This window comes from Pristiophorus japonicus, chromosome 4, assembly GCF_044704955.1.
Source record: "Pristiophorus japonicus isolate sPriJap1 chromosome 4, sPriJap1.hap1, whole genome shotgun sequence".
Taxonomy (NCBI): Eukaryota; Metazoa; Chordata; class Chondrichthyes; family Pristiophoridae; genus Pristiophorus; species Pristiophorus japonicus.
The window spans coordinates 153,107,567-153,126,565 of record NC_091980.1 but is presented as its reverse complement, the minus strand read 5'-3'; the positions used below and the strand labels follow the sequence as shown (position 1 = coordinate 153,126,565).

Below are 18,999 nucleotides of genomic sequence, written 5' to 3'. Positions count from 1 at the left end.
TGCCAAGTACGAAAAAGTCTCTGAGCATGTGCTCCAAATGTCCTTCAAATTCGCAATGTCCTGCAAGGCATCTCAGCTCGGCGACATAACTCACCACTTCCTGGGTTCAGACCTTTTGTAGGTGTAGAACCGGTACCTCGCCATCAGAACGCTTTCCTTCGGGTTCAAATGCTCTCGGACCAGTGTGCACAAATCGTCGTACGATTTCTCCGTGGGTTTCGCTGGAGTGAGCAGATTCTTCATGAGGCCATACATTGGTGCCCCACAGACGATGAGGAGGATCGCCCTTCATTTGGCAGCGCTCTCTTCCCCATCTAGCTCGATGGCCACGAAGTATTGGTCGAGTCGCTCCACAAAAGTTTCCCAATCATCTCCCTCCGAAAATTTCTCCAGAATACCCACTGTTCTCTGAATCTTTGGGTTCGCTATCTGTATCTTGTCGCCAGTTGTTGTGTATGGAGACAGAGTCAGATTGAACACTGTGAGCTCAAAGTAAAATGTGACTTTAGTCTTTTATTGCAGGTCTCCAGAGTGCCTCTCCAACCTGTGAAGCTTTCTTAAATACCTGTGCAGCCTCTTTAAATACTTGTGCACCCAAGGGATCCCATAATCCCTTGGGACTCCAGGGGATGAGCCCTCTAGTGGCTGTATAGAATAAATGCAAGTATAGATATATAACACTGGGGAGCCAAGGGTGAGTCTCGTGCCAATCAGTATCAGAACCCCCGCCAAAAATCGTGGTCTGCAGCTCCCCTCGGTGGTGAATTGAGTAACTGCAGGTTCATGTAGAAAGAAATAACTTGCATTTATATAGTGCCGATCACAACCTTAGAACGTCCCAAAGCACTTTACAGCCAATTAAGTGCTTTGTAACTGTTGTAATGTCGGAAACACGGTTGCCAATTTGCACACAGCAAACAGCAGTGACCAGATAATCTGTTTTTAATGTTGCTTGAGCGATAAATATTTGCATGGGCACTTGCCACCCCTTCTTTGAATAGTGCCATGGGATCGTTTACGCCCACCTGGGAGGTCAGAAGTGCCACTCCAGAGACTTGAGCATCCAATCTGGGCGACACTTCAGTGCAGTACTAACGGAGTGCCGCACTGTCGGAGGTGCCAACTTTCAGATGAGACATTAAACTGAATCCCTGCCTGCCCTCTCAGGTGGAGGTTAAATATCCCGTGGCACTATTCATAGAAGAGATGACATTCTGGCCAATATTTACCCCTCAATCAACATCACTTAAACATATTATCTGGCCATTCCTCTCTGTGGGATCTTGCGGTGCGCAGATTGGCTGCCACATTTCCTACATTGCAATAGTGACTACACTATACCGGCGAGACAGGCTCACAGACACTGCCTAACATCTTGGGGGAAAAGAGCAGCATATCTGACAGTGCAGCACTCCCTCAGCACTGCACTAGAGTACCAGCCTGGATCACATGCTCAAGTGCTGGAGTGGGGCTTGAATCCATGATAAATAAGGTGGGAATCTCCTTCCTTATTGCTATCGAGCGCTCCCTGCTGGAATGTGCGCAAATTAACGCAGCTTCGGGTCTGACTGTGATGCTCTCTGTCGTCAAATAGCCCGTTGATCCTCATTGTCAAGTTTCACACCTGAAGAATAGCTTCCTAGGCGATGTTAGCTTGGGCCTGAATCCCAACACGAGTTCAGCAGAGGAGAGGAGAGTGGAATCGGACATGGATTGGAAGTCGGGTGTTGTAGTCGTTGTCCTCATAGTTGTTCAGCTTGTCCGCAATGGTGAGCTTGTTCCCGTCGGCAGCTATTGGCCGGGTGCTGGGTAACTGCCTCCGCAGGGTGGGAGGGGCTGCAGCTCTAACTGTCTCTGTGCTCTCTCTTCAGAACCTTCGAGCAGCACACCAGCTTCACCGATTCAACTACGACGTGTCCGACCTGAAGGCCTGGATCCAGGAGAAGGACAGCACGCTGGGCACAGACAACTATGGTCATGACTTGAATCGGGTGCAGACATTGCTCCGGCAGCACGAAGGTGTGGAGGTAAGGCACGTTGGGGCTGGATTTTCGGCCGTGGTCATTTCGGGGCGGTGATGGTGGCGGGGGCGGTGAAGTCTGCGCCCGGGAAATGGTTTGTGTCCTCAGCCACAAAATTCAGCTGGGCCCTGAGCGTGGGGCGGAGCGGTAAGGGTGCTAGGCTGGCTGAGCATGGGAAAATCCCCAGCTAAAGAGCCAGCCTCGGAGAGCCCTGAGAGAGGCTTGCTTGAAGAAAAAAAAAATCGTCACGAAGCACATTCCCAATACCTTGCCCACCCCACATTAGGATAAATCGCAAAAAATAAAACTAAACAAAACAATCACTTACCTCATTCATTACTTACTGCACTCACCGCCGCTGGGACAGGTCTGTCCCATTAGGGGGCGCTGCAGGGCGCAAGAGGTTTGGCGTCAATTCAAAACTGAAGCGCAGTAGGAACCGGCGGCATTCCACACTGGCTTAACATTCCCAGGCGGTGCTGCTTTGCGCCCTCACAAAACCCACAACTCATTTCCCGACGGGGCGCTGGCAGTTGGCCGGCCGACCGCCCGGAACCCATTCCCATTCCCATTCCCATTGCCATTGCCGCCCCTCGGGTGCTAACAGGGGCAGCAGAAGACCGAAAATTCAGCCTTTGGACTCTAGCCTGCTGTACGTTGCCACTCCGCCAGAGACTCCACCCCTTACAAGGCCAGGTGGCAATTGCCAACTAAATTCCACACCAGTCAACTTGCAAAGTGAGCTTCCACCAGATCAGAGTATTTCCTAAGTGGCGAGAGGCTGGGAACTGTCAATGAGCAGAGAGTTAGGGATCCAAATTGTCAATGAGCAGAGAGTTAGGGATCCAAATTCAGCAATCACTAAAAGCTAGTTGACACGTAGAAAGATAATTGAAAAGGCTAATGGAATCATAGAATCCCAGAATGATACGGCACAGAAGGAAGCCATTTAGTCCGTCGTGTCTCTTTGCGAGAGCTATCCAATTGTTCCCAGTCCCTGCTCTTCCCTTCAATTTGTTATCCAATTCCCTTTTAGTTGTCAGCCCCTCCCCTTTCAAAAAAGTGTTTATCAACAGGAAGCAACAGTAACAGAGTTCTGGCCCAAAGGAGGATAACGTTTCCGAATTTGCATTCCTCGTGTGGAAGTTTGCCCACTGGCCGTACATATTAGGAATGTTGGAATGTTGGCCTTTACTCAGGAGAACTGGAATACAAAGGGCTGGAAATTATGTCACAGCTGTACAGAGCTCTGGTTACATCCCATTTGGACACTGCGTTCAGTTCTGGGCCCCGTACGTCAGGAAGGATATACCGGCCCTGGAGGGGATGCAGCGCACATTCACCACAATGATACCGGGGCTCCAAGGCTTTAATTACGAGAACAGGTTACATAGAGCAGGTTTGTATTCCCCGGAATATAGAAGGTTTAAGGGTCATTTCATTGAGGTATTTAAGATGATCACTGTAGTTAGTAGAATAGATAGGGAGAAACCTTTTCTGCTGGTGGGCAAGTCTAGGACCAGGGGACATTACCTTAAAATCAGAGCCCGCTCATTCAGGAGAGAAGTTGGGAAACACTTCTTCACACAAAGGGCGGTTGGAGTGTGGAACCCTCTCCCACAAAAAGCGGTATTTGCTAGCTCAATTAATCATTTTAATTCTGAGTTCGATAGATTTGTGCGAGCCGAGAGTATTAAGAGATCACAGGGTGGATTTCCGTTTTGATTGTGCCGCTGTTAGTGTCGCTTTAAATGGGTCCGGAAATGATTACCGCCTAGCTTCCAGCGCCCGCCCGCCGGGACATTTGCTGCTGGTTTTGTGGCGGTGATGAGCAGTACCACCTGGGAGCATTACGCGGTGTGCAACGTCCCCCGGTAACGTCCCGATCTCAGAATCTGTTTTGCACTGATCCCGTAGCCCCTCCCCCATAGCCAACCCGCCCGAGAAAGCTGGCGGTCCAAGCTGTCCCGGCCGCGCTCAGGGAAGGAATGATTGCGTGGGGAAAGTGTGTGAATGTTCTTTTTTTTGTTTCATTTTTTGCAATTTATCTTTATTTGAGGTGAGCAATATCTTGGGGAATGTTTTTTGTGTGAATTGTGCTAGTTTTTTCCAGGGAAGCCCCTCTCAGGGCGCTCTGAAGCCGGCTCTTTAGCTGGGGATTTTCAGTTGCTCACACGGCCTAGGGGCCTGAGAGAGGTGTGGAACACCTCCTTTATCGCTGCGCCTCACTCTTGGGACTCAGCAAGCCAATTTGTTGGCTGCCGACGCAAACCATTGCCCGGCGCCCTGCCGGCATTAACACCCCAACAAGCCTCCAACCGAAAATCCAGCCCCATAGAGCCAAGCAGACTGGATGGAGTTAGGATACAGATTAGCCATGATCTCATTGAATGGCGGAACAGGCTGAATGGCCTACTCCTGTTCCCATGTTGCAGCAATAGTTGCCAGGACACACTAATTGTTTGTTGTCATCAATTATTGATACAGGCTGTGTTATTGAGTTAGTTATCAATTCAGATTGATTTAACAACAAAACAACAACTTGTATTCATATAGCGCCTTTAACATCGTAAAATGTCCCGCGGTGCTTCACTGGAGCGATTATCAAACCGGAGATAAGCCACATAAGGAGATATTAGGGACAAGAGGCCAAAAAGCTTGGTCAAAGAGATAGGTTTTAAGGAGCATCTTCAAGGAGGAGAGAGAGAGAGAGAGAAGCGGAGAGGAGTTACTGAGTTAGTTCATAGAATCATAGAAATTTACAGCACGGAAGGAGGCCATTTTGGCCCATCGTGTCCGTGCCGGCCAACAAAGAGCTACCCAGCCTAATCCCACTTTCCAGCTCTTGGTCCGTAGCCCTGTAGGTTACAGCACTTTAAGTGCACATCCAAGTACTTTTTAAATGTGGTGAGGGTTTCTGCCTCTACCACCCTTTCAGGCAGTGAGTTCCAGACCCTCACCACCCTCTGGTTGAAGAAATTCCCCTCAAATCCCCTCTAAACCTTCTACCAATTACTTAAATCTATGCCCCCTGGTTGTTGACCCCTCTGCCAAAAGAAACAGGTCCTTCCTATCCACTCTATCTGGGCCCCTCATAATTTTATACACCTCAATAAGGTCTCCCCTCAGCCTCCTCTGCTGCAAAGAAAACAAACCCAGTCTATCCAATCTTTCCTCATAGCTAAAATTCTCCAATCCAGACAACATCCTGGTAAATCTTCTCTGCAGTTATGACTTTAGATGTGAATGTTGACCTTCTGTTTGCAGAGGGAGTTGGGAGCCATCAGCAGAGAAGTTGATCGGATTGGAGGGGAAGCCAGGAGCTTGGGTCTGACGTACCCAGACGTCAGGGAGAACCTGCGGGAACGGCTGGAGGAGGTGGCGGTATCCTGGGATAACCTGCATCGGAAAGCCGAGGAGTGGAAGGAGAAGCTGGGCCAGGCCGAACAGATCCAGGCCTATGTCAGCGAGTGTCGAGTGTTCATGTAGGTTGTGGTGCGACTGGGAGAGTGCAGCTCTTCACCGAGTGTAACAGGTTGATGCTGAGTGAGAACAGAGCCAAAAGCAGGGAGGCTCGCCAACTCTCATTGGGCGTGTTCCTGGAGGTTACATCACACGACCTCTGACCTCCCATCGCTCTGCCCCCACACTGCCACCATTGGTCCATCCTCCAGGCACTCTGCTTTCCCACGGCCAATTGTAAAAGGAACAGACTCTTTGATATCCAATTGGATTAGAATAATTTACAGCATAGAAGGAGGCCATTTTGGCCCATCGTGTCCGCGTGGGCCAACAAAGAGCTACCCAGCCTAATCCCACTTTCCAGCTCTTGGTCCGTAGCCCTGTAGGTTACGGCACTTCAAGTGCACATCCAAGTACTTTTTAAATGTGGTGAGGGTTTCTGCCTCTACCACCCTTTCAGGCAGTGAGTTCCAGACCCTCACCACCCTCTGGGTGAAGAAATTTCCCCTCAAATTCCCTCTAAACCTGTACCAATTACTTTAAATCTATGCCCCTGGTTGTTGACCCCTCTGCATAGGTCCTTCCTATCCACTATATCTAGGCCCCTCATAATTTTATACACCTCAATCAGGTCTCCCCTGAGCCTCCTCTGTTCCAAAGAAAACAAACCCAGCCTATCCAATCTTTCCTCATAGCCAAAATTCTCCAGTCCAGGCAACATCCTCGTAAATCTCCTCTGTACCCGCTCTAGTGCAATCACATTTTTCCTGTAATGTGGTGACCAGAACTGCACGCAGTACTCCAGCTGATCAGTGGCAAATTAAGTTTAATATGGACAATTGCAAGGTACTCCATGCCAATATATTGTTTAAAAACTGGTGTGCACTTCCTGTCGACATCACTATCTTCCTGTTTGGCAATTTTGAGTCACGCTTTTTATGTTTACATTGAACATTGAAAATCCTTCTGGAAACATTTACAATGTAAGTCAGTCTATAAATTCTGGTCCATAAACACCGCTACACAATGTACTTTCAGACCACTAGGTGCCGCTGTGCCGCTCGGTCCAGGCACCATTTTAATTTTCAGTCTGAAACTTTTTGAATTTCAATTTAATTGATTTTTTCTCTTTTTTTTTGGTTGTATATATTTAATAATATACAAATTTATCGCTTGCTGCCCCAATCCTTTCTCCATAGTCATCCTTCCCACTTGCATTATGTCAGCCATGGCTCAGTGGGTAGCACTCTCGCCTCTGAGTCAAGAAGTTGTGGGTTCAAGTACCACTCCAGGGACTTGAGCACACAATCCAGGTCGACACTCTCAGTGCAGTACTGAGGGAGTGCTGCACTGTCGGAGGGGCCAACTTTCAGATGAGACATTAAACTGAAGCGCTGCCTGCCCTTCTTGAGTGGATGTAAAAGATCCCACGGCACTATTCATAGAAGAGCAGGAGAGTTATCCCCAGTATCCCGGCCAACCAACCAACCATCCTTCAACCAACATCATTAAAACAGATTATCTGGCTATTCATGTTTATGAGAGCTTGTTATGCACAGAATGTGCCACATTTCTTACATTATAACAGTGACGTCCTGAAGTCATGAAATATAAATGCAAATTATTTCTATGGTGCTGCATCTTTCGTTAGTTACACTAGTCAGTTCAATCTTTCGTTGGTTACACTAATCAGCTCAATCTTTGGTTACACTAGTCAGTTTAATCTTTCATTAGTTACACTAGTCAGTTCAATTTTTCGTTGGTTGCACTAGTCGGTTCAATCCTTCGTTGGTTAAACCAATCAGTTCAATCTTTCGTTGGTTGCACTAGTCAGTTCAATCTTTGATTGGTTACACTAATCAGCTCAATCTTTGGTTACACTAGTCAGTTCAATCTTTGATTGGTTACACTAATCAGCTCAATCTTTGGTTACACTAGTCAGTTCAAACTTTCATTGGTTACACTAGCCACCTCAATCTTTCATTGGTTACACTAGCCAGTTCAATCCTTTGTTGGTGACACTAGTCAGTTCAATCTTTTGTTGGTTGCCCTAGTCAGTTCAATCTTTGGTTACACTAGTCAGTTCAATCTTTCATTGGTTACACTAGTCGGTTCAATCTTTTGCTGGTTACATTAGCCAGTTCAATCCTTCATTGGTTACACTAGTTAGTTCAATCTTTCATTGGTTACACTAGTCAGTTCAATCTTTTGTTGGTTGCACTAGTCAGTTCAATCTTTGATTGGTTACACTAGCCATTTCAAACCTCCGTTGGTTACACTAGTCAGTTCAATCTTTGGTTACACTAGTCAGTTCAGTCTTTGATTGGTTACACTAGTCAGTTCAATCTTTGGTTACACTAGTCAGTTCAATCTTTGATTGGTTACACTAGCCAGTTCAATCCTTTGTTGGTTTAACTAGTCAGTTCAATCTTTGGTTACACTAGTTAGTTCAATCTTTGATTGGTTACACTATCAGCTCAATCTTTGGTTACACTAGTCAGTTCAATCTTTGGTTACACTAGTCAGTTCAATCTTTGATTGGTTACACTAGCCTGTTCAATCCTTTGTTGGTTACACTAGTCAGTTCAATCTTTGGTTACACTAGTTAGTTCAATCTTTGATTGGTTACACTGGTCAGTTCAATCTTTGGTTACACTAGTCAGTTCAATATTTGATTGGTTACACTATCAGCTCAATCTTTGGTTACACTAGTCAGTTCAATCTTTGATTGGTTACACTAATCAGCTCAATCTTTGGTTACAGTAGTCAGTTCAATCTTTCGTTGGTTACACTAGCCACCTCAATCTTTCATTGGTTACACTAGCCTGTTCAATCCTTTTTGGTTACACTAGTCAGTTCAATCTTTTGTTGGTTGCCCTAGTCAGTTCAATCCTTCGTTGGTTAAACCAATCAGTTCAATCTTTCGTTGGTTACACTAGTCAGTTCAATCTTTTGTTGGTTACACTAGTCAGTTCAATCTTTCATTGGTTACACTAGTCGGTTCAATCTTTCGTTGGTTACACTAGTCAGTTCAATCTTTCATTGGTTACAATAGTTAGTTCAATCTTTCATTGGTTACACTAGTCAGTTCAATCTTTTGTTGGTTGCACTAGTCAGTTCAATCTTTGATTGGTTACACTAGCCAGTTCAAACCTTCGTTGGTTACACTAGTCAGTTCAATCTTTGGTTACACTAGTCAGTTCAATTTTTGATTGGATACACTAGTCAGTTCAATCTTTTGTTGGTTGCACTAGTCATGTCAATCTTTGATTGGTTACACTAGCCAGTTCAATCTTTGATTGGTTACACTAGCCAGTTCAATCCTTTGTTGGTTACACTAGTCAGTTCAATCTTTGGTTAAACTAGTCAGTTCAATCCTTCATTGGTTACACTAGTCAGTTCAATCTTGCATTGGTTACACTAGTCAGTTCAATCTTTCGTTGGTTGCACTAGTCAGTTCAATCTTTGGTTAAACTAGTCAGTTCAATCCTTCATTGGTTACACTAGTCAGTTCAATCTTGCATTGGTTACACTAGTCAGTTCAATCTTTCGTTGGTTGCACTAGTCAGTTCAATCTTTCGTTGGTTGCACTAGTCAGTTCAATCTTTGGTTAAACTAGTCAGTTCAATTCTTCATTGGTTACACTAGTCAGTTCAATCTTGCATTGGTTACACTAGTCAGTTCAATCTTTCGTTGGTTGCACTAGTCAGTTCAATCTTTCGTTGGTTGCACTAGTCAGTTCAATCTTTGGTTACACTAGTCAGTTCAATCTTTCATTGGTTACACGAATCAGCTCAATCTTTGGTTACACTAGTCAGTTCAGTCTTTGGTTACACTAGTCGGTTCAATCTTTCGTTGGTTACACTAGTCAGTTCAATCTTTGGTTACACTAGCCAGTTCAAACCTTCGTTGGTTGCACTAGTCAGTTCAATCTTTGGTTAAACTAGTCAGTTCAATCCTTCATTGGTTACACTAGTCAGTTCAATCTTGCATTGGTTACACTAGTCAGTTCAATCTTTCGTTGGTTGCACTAGTCAGTTCAATCTTTGGTTACACTAGTCAGTTCAATCTTTCGTTGGTTACACTAATCAGCTCAATCTTTGGTTACACTAGTCAGTTCAGTCTTTGGTTACACTAGTCGGTTCAATCTTTCGTTGGTTACACTAGTCAGTTCAATCTTTGGTTACACTAGCCAGTTCAAACCTTCGTTGGTTACACTAGTCAGTTCAATCTTTGGTTACACTAGTCAGTTCAAATTTTGATTGGATACACTAGCCAGTTCAATCCTTTGTTGGTTACACTAGTCAGTTCAATCTTTGGTTACAATAGTCAGTTCAATCTTTGATTGGTTACACTAGCCAGTTCAATGCTTTGTTGGTTACACTAGTCAGTTCAATCTTTGGTTAAACTAGTCAGTTCAATCCTTCATTGGTTACACTAGTCAGTTCAATCTTGCATTGGTTACACTAGTCAGTTCAATATTTCGTTGGTTGCACTAGTCAGTTCAATCTTTGGTTACACTAGTCAGTTCAATTTTTGATTGGATACACTAGTCAGTTCAATCTTTTGTTGGTTGCACTAGTCATGTCAATCTTTGATTGGTTACACTAGCCAGTTCAATCTTTGATTGGTTACACTAGCCAGTTCAATCCTTTGTTGGTTACAGTAGTCAGTTCATAGAAACATAGAAACATAGATAATAGGTGCAGGAGCAGGCCATTCAGCCCTTCTAGCCTTCACCGCCATTCAATGAGTTCATGGCTGAACATGAAACTTCAGTACCCCCTTCCTGCTTTCTTGCCATAACCCTTGATCCCCCGAGTAGTAAGGACTTCATCTAACTCCCTTTTGAATATATTTAGTGAATTGGCCTCAACTACTTTCTGTGGTAGAGAATTCCACAGGTTCACCACTCTCTGGGTGAAGAAGTTTCTCCTCATCTCGGTCCTAAATGGCTTACCCCTTATCCTCAGACTGTGACCCCTGGTTCTGGACTTCCCCAACATTGGGAACATTCTTTCTGCATCTAACCTGTCTAAACCCGTCAGAATTTTAAACGTTTCTATGAGGTCCCCTCTCATTCTTCTGAACTCCAGTGAATACAAGCCCAGTTGATCCAATCTTTCTTGATAGGTCAGTCCCGCCATCCCGGGAATCAGTCTGGTGAACCTTCGCTGCACTCCCTCAATAGCAAGAATGTCCTTCCTCAAGTTAGGAGACCAAAACTGTACACAATACTCCAGGTGTGGCCTCACCAAGGCCCTGTACAACTGTAGCAACACCTCCCTGCCCCTGTATTCAAATCCCCTCGCTATGAAGGCCAACATGCCATTTGCTTTCTTAACCGCCTGCTGTACCTGCATGCTAACCTTCAATGACTGATGTACCATGACACCCAGGTCTCGTTGCACCTTCCCTTTTCCTAATCTGTCACCATTCAGATAATAGTCTGTCTCTCTGTTTTTACCACCAAAGTGGATAACCTCACATTTATCCATATTATACTTCATCTGCCATGCATTTGCCCACTCACCTAACTTATCCAAGTCACTCTGCAGCCTAATAGCATCCTCCTCGCAGCTCACACTGCCACCCAACTTAGTATCATCCGCAAATTTGGAGATACTGCATTTAATCCCCTCGTCTAAATCATTAATGTACAATGTAAACAGCTGGGGCCCCAGCACAGAACCTTGCGGCACTCCACTAGTCACTGCCTGCCATTCTGAAAAGTACCCGTTTACTCCTACTCTTTGCTTCCTGTCTGACAACCAGTTCTCAATCCACGTCAGCACACTACCCCCAATCCCATGTGCTTTAACTTTGCACATTAATCTCTTGTGTGGGACCTTGTCGAAAGCCTTCTGAAAGTCCAAATATACCACATCAACTGGTTCTCCTTTGTCCACTTTACTGGAAACATCCTCAAAAAAGTCCAGAAGATTTGTCAAGCATGATTTCCCTTTCACAAATCCATGCTGACTTGGACCTATCATGTCACCATTTTCCAGATGCACTGCTATGACATCCTTAATAATTGATTCCATCATTTTACCCACGACTGAGGTCAGGCTGACCGGTCTATAATTCCCTGTTTTCTCTCTCCCTCCTTTTTTAAAAAGTGGGGTTACATTGGCTACCCTCCACTCCATAGGAACTGATCCAGAGTCAATGGAATGTTGGAAAATGACTGTCAATGCATCCGCTATTTCCAAGGCCACCTCCTTAAGTACTCTAGGATGCAGTCCATCAGGCCCTGGGGATTTATCGGCCTTCAATCCCATCAATTTCCCCAACACAATTTCCCGACTAATAAAGATTTCCCTCAGTTCCCCCTCCTTACTAGACCCTCTGACCCCTTTTATATCCGGAAGGTTGTTTGTATCCTCCTTAGTGAATACCGAACCAAAGTACTTGTTCAATTGGTCTGCCATTTCTTTGTTCCCCGTTATGACTTCCCCTGATTCTGACTGCAGGGGACCTACGTTTGTCTTCACCAACCTTTTCTCTTTACATACCTATAGAAACTTTTGCAATCCGCCTTAATGTTCCCTGCAAGCTTCTTCTCGTACTCCATTTTCCCTGCCCTAATCAAACCCTTTGTCCTCCTCTGCTGAGTTCTAAATTTCTCCCAGTCCCCAGGTTCGCTGCTATTTCTGGCCAATTTGTATGCCACTTCCTTGGCTTTAATACTATCCCTGATTTCCCTAGATAGCCACGGTTGAGCCACCTTCCCTTTTTTATTTTTACGCCAGACAGGAATGTACAATTGTTGTAATTCATCCATGCGGTCTCTAAATGTCTGCCATTGCCCATCCACAGTCAACCCCCTAAGTATCATTCGCCAATCTATCCTAGCCAATTCACGCCTCATACCTTCAAAGTTACCCTTCTTCAATCTTTGGTTAAACTAGTCAGTTCAATCCTTCATTGGTTACACTAGTCAGTTCAATCTTGCATTGGTTACACTAGTCAGTTCAATCTTTCGTTGGTTGCACTAGTCAGTTCAATCTTTGGTTAAACTAGTCAGTTCAATCCTTCATTGGTTACACTAGTCAGTTCAATCTTGCATTGGTTACACTAGTCAGTTCAATCTTTCGTTGGTTGCACTAGTCAGTTCAATCTTTGGTTACACTAGTCAGTTCAATCTTTCATTGGTTACACGAATCAGCTCAATCTTTGGTTACACTAGTCAGTTCAATCTTTCGTTGGTTACACTAATCAGCTCAATCTTTGGTTACACTAGTCAGTTCAGTCTTTGGTTACACTAGTCGGTTCAATCTTTCGTTGGTTACACTAGTCAGTTCAATCTTTGGTTACACTAGCCAGTTCAAACCTTCGTTGGTTACACTAGTCAGTTCAATCTTTGGTTACACTAGTCAGTTCAATTTTTGATTGGATACACTAGCCAGTTCAATCCTTTGTTGGTTACACTAGTCAGTTCAATCTTTGGTTACAATAGTCAGTTCAATCTTTGATTGGTTACACTAGCCAGTTCAATCATGCATTGGTTACACTAGTCAGTTCAATCTTTCGTTGGTTGCACTAGTCAGTTCAATCTTTGGTTAAACTAGTCAGTTCAATCCTTCATTGGTTACACTAGTCAGTTCAATCTTGCATTGGTTACACTAGTCAGTTCAATCTTTCGTTGGTTGCACTAGTCAGTTCAATCTTTCATTGGTTACACTAGTTAGTTCAATCTTTGGTTACACTAGTCAGTTCAATCTTTCATTGGTTACACGAATCAGCTCAATCTTTGGTTACACTAGTCAGTTCAGTCTTTGGTTACACTAGTCGGTTCAATCTTTCGTTGGTTACACTAGTCAGTTCAATCTTTGGTTACACTAGCCAGTTCAAACCTTCGTTGGTTACACTAGTCAGTTCAATCTTTGGTTACACTAGTTAGTTCAATCTTTGGTTACACTGGTCAGTTCAATCTTTGATTGGTTACACTATCAGCTCAATCTTTGGTTACAGTAGTCAGTTCAATCTTCCGTTGGTTACACTAGCCACCTCAATATTTCATTGGTTACACTAGCCTGTTCAATCCTTTTTGGTTACACTAGTCAGTTCAATCTTTTGTTGGTTGCCCTAGTCAGTTCAATCCTTCGTTGGTTAAACCAATCAGTTCAATCTTTCGTTAGTTACACTAGTCAGTTCAATCTTTCGTTGGTTGCACTAGTCAGTTCAATCTTTCATTGGTTACACTAGTAAGTTCAATATTTTGTTGGTTACACTAGTCAGTTCAATCTTTCATTGGTTACACTAGTCGGTTCAATCTTTCGTTGGTTACACTAGTCAGTTCAATCTTTCATTGGTTACACTAGTAAGTTCAATCTTTCGTTGGTTACACTAGTCAGTTCAATCTTTCATTGGTTACACTAGTCGGTTCAATCTTTCGTTGGTTACACTAGTCAGTTCAATCCTTCATTGGTTACACTAGTCAGTTCAATCTTTCATTGGTTACACTAGCCACTTCAATATTTGGTTACACTAGTTAGTTCAATCTTTGATTGGTTACACTATCAGCTCAATCTTTGGTTACACTAGTCAGTTCAATCTTTGGTTACACTAGTCAGTTCAATCTTTGATTGGTTACACTAGCCAGTTCAATCCTTTGTTGGTTACACTAGTCAGTTCAATCTTTGGTTACACTAGTTAGTTCAATCTTTGATTGGTTACACTGGTCAGTTCAATCTTTGGTTACACTAGTCAGTTCAATATTTGATTGGTTACACTATCAGCTCAATCTTTGGTTACACTAGTAAGTTCAATCTTTGATTGGTTACACTAATCAGCTCAATCTTTGGTTACAGTAGTCAGTTCAATCTTTTGTTGGTTACACTAGCCACCTCAATCTTTCATTGGTTACACTAGCCTGTTCAATCCTTTTTGGTTACACTAGTCAGTTCAATCTTTTGTTGGTTGCCCTAGTCAGTTCAATCCTTCGTTGGTTAAACCAATCAGTTCAATCTTTCGTTGGTTACACTAGTCAGTTCAATCTTTTGTTGGTTACACTAGTCAGTTCAATCTTTCATTGGTTACACTAGTCGGTTCAATCTTTCGTTGGTTACACTAGTCAGTTCAATCCTTCATTGGTTACACTAGTTAGTTCAATCTTTCATTGGTTACACTAGTCAGTTCAATCCTTCATTGGTTACACTAGTTAGTTCAATCTTTCATTGGTTACACTAGTCAGTTCAATCTTTGATTGGTTACACTAGCCAGTTCAATCCTTTGTTGGTTACACTAGTCAGTTCAATCTTTGGTTACACTAGTTAGTTCAATCGTTGATTGGTTACACTAGTCAGTTCAATCTTTGGTTACACTAGTTAGTTCAATCTTTGGTTACATTAGTCAGTTCAATCTTTGGTTAAACTAGTCAGTTGAATCCTTCATTGGTTACACTAGTCAGTTCAATCTTTCGTTGGTTACACTAGTCAGTTCAATCTTTCGTTGGTTGCACTAGTCAGTTCAATATTTGATTGGTTACACTATCAGCTCAATCTTTGGTTACACTAGTCAGTTCAATCTTTGATTGGTTACACTAATCAGCTCAATCTTTGGTTACAGTAGTCAGTTCAATCTTTCGTTGGTTACACTAGCCACCTCAATCTTTCAATGGTTACACTAGCCTGTTCAATCCTTTGTTGGTTACACTAGTCAGTTCAATCTTTTGTTGGTTGCCCTAGTCAGTTCAATCCTTCATTGGTTAAACCAATCAGTTCAATCTTTCGTTAGTTACACTAGTCAGTTCAATCTTTCGTTGGTTGCACTAGTCAGTTCAATCTTTCATTGGTTACACTAGTAAGTTCAATATTTTGTTGGTTACACTAGTCAGTTCAATCTTTCATTGGTTACACTAGTCGGTTCAATCTTTCGTTGGTTACACTAGTCAGTTCAATCTTTCATTGGTTACACTAGTAAGTTCAATCTTTCGTTGGTTACACTAGTCAGTTCAATCTTTCATTGGTTACACTAGTCGGTTCAATCTTTCGTTGGTTACACTAGTCAGTTCAATCCTTCATTGGTTACACTAGTCAGTTCAATCTTTCATTGGTTACACTAGCCACTTCAATATTTGGTTACACTAGTTAGTTCAATCTTTGATTGGTTACACTATCAGCTCAATCTTTGGTTACACTAGTCAGTTCAATCTTTGGTTACACTAGTCAGTTCAATCTTTGATTGGTTACACTAGCCAGTTCAATCCTTTGTTGGTTACACTAGTCAGTTCAATCTTTGGTTACACTAGTTAGTTCAATCTTTGATTGGTTACACTGGTCAGTTCAATCTTTGGTTACACTAGTCAGTTCAATATTTGATTGGTTACACTATCAGCTCAATCTTTGGTTACACTAGTAAGTTCAATCTTTGATTGGTTACACTAATCAGCTCAATCTTTGGTTACAGTAGTCAGTTCAATCTTTTGTTGGTTACACTAGCCACCTCAATCTTTCATTGGTTACACTAGCCTGTTCAATCCTTTTTGGTTACACTAGTCAGTTCAATCTTTTGTTGGTTGCCCTAGTCAGTTCAATCCTTCGTTGGTTAAACCAATCAGTTCAATCTTTCGTTGGTTACACTAGTCAGTTCAATCTTTTGTTGGTTACACTAGTCAGTTCAATCTTTCATTGGTTACACTAGTCGGTTCAATCTTTCGTTGGTTACACTAGTCAGTTCAATCCTTCATTGGTTACACTAGTTAGTTCAATCTTTCATTGGTTACACTAGTCAGTTCAATCCTTCATTGGTTACACTAGTTAGTTCAATCTTTCATTGGTTACACTAGTCAGTTCAATCTTTGATTGGTTACACTAGCCAGTTCAATCCTTTGTTGGTTACACTAGTCAGTTCAATCTTTGGTTACACTAGTTAGTTCAATCGTTGATTGGTTACACTAGTCAGTTCAATCTTTGGTTACACTAGTTAGTTCAATCTTTGGTTACATTAGTCAGTTCAATCTTTGGTTAAACTAGTCAGTTGAATCCTTCATTGGTTACACTAGTCAGTTCAATCTTTCGTTGGTTACACTAGTCAGTTCAATCTTTCGTTGGTTGCACTAGTCAGTTCAATATTTGATTGGTTACACTATCAGCTCAATCTTTGGTTACACTAGTCAGTTCAATCTTTGATTGGTTACACTAATCAGCTCAATCTTTGGTTACAGTAGTCAGTTCAATCTTTCGTTGGTTACACTAGCCACCTCAATCTTTCAATGGTTACACTAGCCTGTTCAATCCTTTGTTGGTTACACTAGTCAGTTCAATCTTTTGTTGGTTGCCCTAGTCAGTTCAATCCTTCATTGGTTAAACCAATCAGTTCAATCTTTCGTTGGTTGCACTAGTCAGTTCAATCTTTTGTTGGTTGCACTAGTCATGTCAATCTTTGATTGGTTACACTAGTCAGTTCAATCCTTTGTTGGTTACACTAGTTAGTTCATTCTTTGATTTGTTACACTATTCAGTTCAATCCTTTATTGGTTACACTAGTCAGTTCAATCTTTGGTTACACTAGTTAGTTCAATCTTTGATTGGTTACACTAGTCAGTTCAATCTTTGGTTACACTAGTCAGTTTAATCTTTGATTGGTTACACTAGTCAGTTCAATCTTTTGTTGGTTGCACTAGTCATGTCAATCTTTGATTGGTTACACTAGCCAGTTCAATCCTTTGTTGGTTACACTAGTTAGTTCATTCTTTGATTGGTTACACTAGTCAGTTCAATCCTTTATTGGTTACACTAGTCAGTTCAATCTTTGATTGGTTACACTAGCCAGTTCAATCCTTCGTTGGTTACACTAGCCACTTCAATCTTTGGTTACACTAGTCAGTTCAATCTTTCATTGATTGCACTAGTCAGTTCAATCTTTCATTGATTATAATAGCTAGTCAATTTTTTTCATCAGGGTAGAGAGTGTAGGGGGATAGAAACAGCTGGAAGAACTAGCGAGAGATCGTGGCTGAGATAAATCATGAGAGAAGAGGCCAGATTGAGAAAGGGAAGAGATTAGGTGGAAGGGTTCGGAGTGAGAGACATGGAGGGAGATGGACAGATTAGGAGACGGGGAGAGATCAGGTAGAAATGATTGGGGGTGAGAGTTACATGGAGGAGGGAGAGATTGGGAGAGGGGAGGGAGAGTTCAGATAGAAGGGTTGGATGAAGATGATCGATGGAACGATGTGTGAAATGAGGGAGATGTGTGAAATGAGGGACAGATCAGATAGAGATTAGTGGACAGAGTGAGTGAGCGAGAGAGAGACTGGACAAGAGAGAGAAACAGCAGATTGTGGGACAGATGTAAATCATCGTGAGCAATATCACAGGAAATGTGCTATTTGAAAGTAAAGATAGGAGGGCCCCATGGGCCACGCTTTCCTCAGCTCTGTGCAGAAAGTGTCAGGGGACCCATTGGTGGTCGGGAGGGTGGGGGGGTGGTGGTCAGGAACATGGGGTCGTGGGGAAGGTCAGGAACTTGATTGAGGGGGTGAAGGTCCTAACCCGCGAGGGTGAGCCATATCTGTTTTCTGTGATGTCTGTTCTGTCTGGAGCAGGCAGTCAGAATGAATGGCTCGAATTCCACATTGCAAAGTACTTGACTACTCAAGCAGGCAGGATCTAATTACACATCCTGGACGTGTCTTCTCCTCTTAGGGAGCAATCAGAAATCTGGTGTTGCAAATAGACGTGACCTATTCGTGCTTGTTCCTTCTCATAGGGCCTGGGTGAATGAGATGGACACACTGCTGGACTCTGAGGAGCAGGCCAGGGGCGTCCTGGGAGCTGACCAACTCTGCAAACGTCACGAGGAATACAAGCGAGAAATTGACAAGCAAAGAGCCAAATACGAAGAGCTGAGAATGGCAGGAATCGAGCTGAGAGAGAACACGCACATCATGTCAAAAGAGGTAAAGGGGCCTGAGGGCCCTGTACTCCATTCACACTGAGGGTCCTGTACTGCATTCACACTGAGGGTCCTGTACTCCATTCACACTGAGGGCCCTGTACTCCATTCACACTGAGGGCCCTGTACTCCATTCACACTGAGGGCCCTGTACCCCATTAACACCGAGGGCCCTGTATTCCATTCACACTGAGGGCCATGTACCGCATTCACACTGAGGGCCCTGTACCCCATTAACACCGAGTGCCCTGTGCCCCATTAATAGTGGAGGCCCTGTACCCCATTAACACTGAGGGCCCTGTACCCCATTAACACTGAGGGCCCTGTACCCCATTAATCACTGAGGGCCCTGTTCTCACTAAGCTGCTGTGTGTTTTTGTGCCAACAGGTTGATGAGAAGTTGAATGAACTGTCAGAACAGATGGATCTGGTGGTTAAAAAGTGGGAGAAGCAGGAAGCGCTGTACGAGAGGGAGTTGTGGAGGCAGGCACAGCTCAGAGAGCTGGAATTGATGGCTGCCTGGCTGGGCTCCAGAGAAGGGCTGGTAACCAGCAACAACTATGGGGTAAGATTGAACTCCGGACCTATCAATCCTGATTATTGTTGATACCCT

The 18,999-nt window shown here is 43.4% G+C and overlaps 1 protein-coding gene across 1 annotated transcript in view; it reads left to right on the top strand.

Moving 5' to 3' along the window:
- Window positions 1–18,999, top strand: part of sptbn5 (spectrin, beta, non-erythrocytic 5) — a 635,480-nt gene that overhangs the window by 541,734 nt on the left and 74,747 nt on the right. The window contains exons 59-62 of the mRNA XM_070878655.1: window positions 1,872–2,027; window positions 5,289–5,506; window positions 18,201–18,390; window positions 18,775–18,951. Of these exons, the coding sequence (XP_070734756.1) occupies window positions 1,872–2,027; window positions 5,289–5,506; window positions 18,201–18,390; window positions 18,775–18,951 (741 nt within the window). The remainder of the gene's footprint in view (window positions 1–1,871; window positions 2,028–5,288; window positions 5,507–18,200; window positions 18,391–18,774; window positions 18,952–18,999) is intronic.